At 38.1% G+C, this 5488-nt stretch overlaps 1 protein-coding gene across 1 annotated transcript; it reads right to left on the bottom strand.

The window, feature by feature from the left end:
* Positions 1-1548: 1548 nt before the first annotated feature.
* On the bottom strand, positions 1549-3922 carry LOC120889641 (olfactory receptor 56A4-like). The gene is made up of 2 exons (XM_078044920.1): positions 3674-3922; positions 1549-2244 (listed from the first exon to the last, which is right to left on the bottom strand). Exons 1-2 carry the CDS (start codon positions 3920-3922, stop codon positions 1549-1551), a joined length of 945 nt encoding a protein of 314 aa, XP_077901046.1.
* Between the last annotated feature and the right edge of the window lie 1566 nt (positions 3923-5488).

Genomic DNA, 5488 nt, shown 5'->3' with positions numbered 1-5488 from the left:
AAAAAAATGTTCAACATCTCTAGCAATAGAGAAATGCCAATCAAAACTACTCTAAGATTTCATCTTACTCCAGTCAGAATGGCAGCTATTAAGAACAAAAACAACAATAAGTGTTGGTGAGGATGTATGGATAAGGGCACACTCATACATTGCTGGTGGGACTACAAATTGGTGAAACCAACCTGGAAAGTAGTATGGGGATTCCTTGGAAAATGGTGAATGGAAACTCATTTGACCCAGCTCTCCCACTCCCCAGGTTATACTCAAAGGACTTAATAACAGCATACTATAGGAACACAGCCACATCAATGTTTATAGCAGCACAATTCACAAGAGCTAAATTGTGGATCCAACTCAGATGCCCTTCAGTAGATAAATGGATAAAGAAAATATGGAATATGTACACGATGGAATACTACACAGCATTAAAAGAGAATGAAATCATGGCATTTGCAGGTAAATGGATAGAAGGAAAACAAATGCCAATGTCTTTTCTGATATAAGGATGCTTATTCATAATGGGGATGGGAGGAGGGAAACACGGGAGGAATAAATGAACTTCAGATAGGGTAAAGGGGAGGGAGGGTAAGGGAGGGAGAATGGGGGTAGGAAAGATGGTGGAATGAGATGTACATCATTATCTCAAATACATGTATAAAAACACAAATGGTGTGAATCTACTTCATGTTCAACAAGAAACATGAAAAATTGGTTTGACTTGTATAATATGAATTGAATTGCATTCTGCAGGTGTATATAACAAATTAGAATAAATAAAATTTTAAATTTTTTAAAATACCATTCTGATGACTCAAACTTCTATTCTAAACTTTTATCTTACCCTGATAAACATCAGTTGCTTACTTTTACTTCTTCACTCAGATTCTTTAGTCATTTCTAATATACAGTCATGAAAAGAACTGGTATAGAAATGAAGTTCATCAAAAGCTGATCTTCTGATATTATGGACCAAGGTAGCTTCTCAGTTAATGGCAATTCAGTATTTCAATTGTTCTTGCTAAAATCCAGGGTGTCCTCCTTTAATCCTTTCCAGCTTTTACACTCTACATATAGACTCTGTAAATACGGTGGACTCATAACTTCAATATTCACTCACCACCTTAACCTTAGTCATTATCATTTTTAACCCAAATTATTGAAAGAAAGGCTTTATTGTTTTCCCCAATCCTGTTCATACCCACCATGTTCCATTGAAAGTGCTTCCTCATTGTTGCCTATAAATTAAATGAGACTTACTTAGAACGTAAATACTGAAAAGAACATAGAGAGGATTAAAAACTTATTTAATGACTAATTGAGAGATTGTGGTGGTACAAAGTAAAATGAAGAATGTAATGGATACCTAAATGTGGGTTTAGCACATATTTGTAAAGAGAGAATGAAGATGAGTATTTTGAAAGTAGTTTAGAAAGTTTGGGATGAAGATGAAGATAGACACATGGATGCCATATGATATCCCTTCAGATATTCAGATGAAATCAAGAAATATACAGATTTCTACAGTCCCTGATCTTGGATTCATATCTCTCAAGACCAGGATTTGAATAATTTGATGATCCCCTGCTTAATTTCCTGGGTACAAACTCCATAAACAATGGGGTTGAGGGCTGGTAGGATGAGGTGATGCAGGACATTGAGAAGAATAGGTACCTCTGAGGGTATCTTCTTTCCTGCCTTGTTTGTGAAGATGAAGACCAGCAGCAGTGTATAGAAGAAAAGTATAAGAATGAGATGTGAACCACAAGTACTCAAAGCCTTGGTGGTGGCACCTCCCGACTGCAAGCTTGTAACAGCCCTCAAAATGAAGCAGTAAGACAGCAAGATGAGCACCAGGTCAGAACCTAGAAGGCACCAAACACTCACGAATTGATAGAGCTTATTGAGGTGAATATCCCCACAGGAGAGCTTGGCTACAGAAATGTTGGCACATATACAGTTCTCTACCATGTTGCTGGCACAGTAGTTGAGCCTAGCAGCCAGGACTGGAGTAGGCAGGGTGGCTAGCAGATTGAAGAAGATAATGAAGATGGCTGCATCGATGACAAGCTTCTCTGTGATGATGGAGGAGTAGCCCAGTCGGTGGCAGATGGCCACATAGCGATCATAGGCCATGACCAGAAAGGTGGAAGATTCCATGGGGAGGAAGGTATTCATGATGAACATCTGCAGGAAGCAACCTGAAAAGCTGATGGTCTTCATGTTGAACCAGAAGATGAGCAGGACCTTCCAGAATCATTGTTCTCAAAAACACTGTATATTCATTATCATCTTAGAGCACCTAACTCTTATGAAAACACTCAGAAGGTTTGTTAAAACCAACCCACCCTAAAACCACAGCCCCACAACCCCCCCGGGACAGTATCCTCATTTCAAATCCTTTCTAAGCCCATCTCAGTCTCCAGAATCTAACTTATACCCTTTCCTAATTCTAGAGACTAAATTTTGGTTTAAAAAAAAATGCTTATTTGTATCCCTGACCTATCCTGATCTCTATGATTCTTACCCAAACTCCAGTAGGTTTATCGGCCCATCACAGGAATTTTCAAGAAGTCCCTCCATACACATAAGAAACCTTTTACAACAATGTTTCCTATCACAGTACATGATACAAATGTACATCCAATTACATTTAGAAAGAAAATTCTAGAGCCCTGGAGTGTAGGAGTAGAATAATTCAGATGTTATGACAGGTAAGAAGAGAATTTAAATTTTAAATATCACTTAGATATTGAGAGATGATCTGTCCACTGGAAATAATGAAAACTTTAAAAAGACATGAACATAAAGAATAAGAGGGCATATCTGTGTGGGATCTGGTGCAGTGCTTTTCCTTTAGGGATGGGAGGATTCATAGAAGCAAAATGGCATATTGTGTAAAGAAAGAAGATTAAAATCTGGAAAACAGTATGTAGATTCCTTAGAAAATTTAGACTGGAACCACCATTCGGCCCAGCTATCCACTCCTTGGTTTATATCCAAAGGACTTAAAAACAGCATACTACAGTGTTGCAGCGACATCAATGTTTATAGCAACTCAATTTACAGTAGCTAAACTATGGAACTGACCTAGGTGCCCTTCAATAGGTGAATGGATAAAGAAACCGTGGTATATATACACAATGGAATATTATTACTCAGCAACTAAAGAGAATAAAATCATGGCATTTTCAGGTAAATGGAAGGAGTTGGAGAATATCATGCTAAGTGAAGTAAGCCAATCCCAAAAATACAAAGGACAAATGTGATTAGTGGATGCTGATGCATAATGAGAGGAGAATATGGGGGGAATGGAAGAACTTTGGATAGGGCAAAGAGGAGGAATGGAAAGGGAGAGGGCATGGGGGTAGGCAAGTTGGTGGAATGAGATGGACATCATTACCCTAGGTACACATATAAAGACACGAATGATGTGAATGTACTGTGTATACAACCAAAGAAATAAAATATTGTGCTCCATTTATATACTATGAATCAAAATGCATTTGGTCATCATGTATAACAAATTATAACAGTAAGGAGGGAAGAAAGGAAGAAAGGATGGAAGGAAGGAACGAAGGAAGGAAGGAAGGAAGGAAGGAAGGAAGGTAGGAAGGAAGGAAGGAAGGAAGGAAGTTAGTTGACTGCCTGGAAGAAAGTCTTTGGAGGGTCTGACCTTGGGGATGACTGTGAGGCAGAGGATGACATCCAGCAAAGAGAGGATGGCCAGCAGGTAGTACATGGGCTCATGCAGAGATGCTTCCTGCCAGATGGTCATTAATAAAACAAAGTTGGCCCCCAGGGCCAAAACCAGGAGAGGAGCCAATAGGATAGAGAGCCAGTGCTGTGTATTCTGCATGCCTGGAAAGCAGATCCTCAGGAATTCAATCACCTGTGTCCCTGTTTTGTTGGAGGATAATACCATGACCATCAGGTGAGGCTGGAAATGGCGGAAAGAAAAGAGTCAGCAATTATTAATAAACTCCTAACTGATCTGTGTGCCTCTATTCTAGGCTTTCAGTTTTATCCACAATTCTACGGAATAATAGTCTCCATTAAGTTTAAATTAGATTGTATTGTTTAAATTGTTTTCCCATAGTACTCAATACTTTAGGGGTAAATAATAACTCCCTTCACATGACTATGTCCCAGACAGATTCCACAATTCATTGACACTCATTTAGATTAGCCACACCAATAGGACATGGTTTACATTTTGTAAACACTGTTGTTTTGTGCATATCTCGTCCCTCTGGAATCCAATATTTTACCCTCAAAAAAGTAACATCTGTTGTCCTATTCTTATCTTCACCAAGATTCTACTTTCTAGAATGTTTTTCTTATTACTCATCTTTAATGCCTTTCCTGTTCAATTTTCCCCTTTGTGTGATGCTCAAAAATTCCAAGAATGTAGCTAGTAAAGTACTAAAAAACCATGACTACAATCATAAATGTTTCTTGTTTTCCAAAAAGCCCATAAATGGAATTTTATCTTTTTATCATAACAGAGAAACATACTAGGCATTTAGTAACATAATAGACATTCAATAAGGATATTTCAGACATATGAGACTGGTTATTGAAAGCACCATAATGCCCTTAAAATTTATCCTCTCTTATTTAGAACCTCTTTATCTTGCTTGCCTAGCAACATTGCTTAGCACTCAGAAAAAGTTTGAATGATGCATGAAAGAAACAATTTAGCAGTGATAAAAAATCAAAACAAAGCTGGGAATGGTGGCATATGCTTATAATCCCAGTGGCTGGGGTGGCTGAGGCAGGAGGCACAAGTTCAAAGCCAGCTTCAGCAAAATCGAGGAGCTAAGCAATTCAGTGAGACCCTGTCTCTAAATAAAATACAAAATAGGGCTGGGAATGTGGCTCAGTGGTCAAGTGTCCATGAGTTCAATCCCTGATACTCAACCCCATCCAAAAAAAAAAAAAAAAAGACAGTTTTCTTGGGCTTGGAATGTGGCTCAGTGGTAGAGTCTTATCAACTTCACTTTGATCTCAGACACACAGTTCCTAGGAATAAAGGAACTCTCTTGTGAGACAACCACAATGTTTCACAGAGCCTAACATAACAATAACTTTATACAATGGACTTTCTTGAGAACTACACAAAGCTCCTAACATTGTACATTGCAATTTAGTATGTAACTGAGAAATAAGCTGCATAATGTTACTAGTCTGTAACCTGCCTACTAATACAATGAACAATAATGTACTACCAATGCCAATGACCTAAAAGTAACTTATTGATATAAATAAAGCTGGCAGCTTAGCCATTCTGCAACTCTGCCATATTTCCTGCCTCTGCATCTTGTCTTTGTGTCTCATATTATTTCCCTTACATTCAATCCGAAGTACCCTCTCTCCACAAAAGCTCCAAGCAAGTTAAAGGTGAAAAAAATAAATACTAAAGACACTTGTGCCATAGCTTTTTTGAGTGTGAATTTGGTAAGTATCAAAAAAAATCTTTGTTTTCAGG

The sequence above is a fragment of the Ictidomys tridecemlineatus genome, chromosome 4, assembly GCF_052094955.1.
Source record: "Ictidomys tridecemlineatus isolate mIctTri1 chromosome 4, mIctTri1.hap1, whole genome shotgun sequence".
NCBI classification, from domain to species: domain Eukaryota; kingdom Metazoa; phylum Chordata; class Mammalia; order Rodentia; family Sciuridae; genus Ictidomys; species Ictidomys tridecemlineatus.
The sequence above is the reverse complement of the archived record's forward strand: the minus strand, read 5'-3'. Positions and strand labels throughout refer to the sequence as shown.

Excerpts from the sequence above, each read along its gene's own strand:
- LOC120889641 (XM_078044920.1), bottom strand. The coding sequence starts at position 3,922 with ATGGTATTATCCTCCAACAAAACAGGGACACAGGTGATTGAATTCCTG. Across the intron at positions 2,245-3,673 it reads GCCTCACAGTCATCCCCAAG|GTCCTGCTCATCTTCTGGTT; the intron begins GTCAGACCCTCC and ends TGATTCTGGAAG.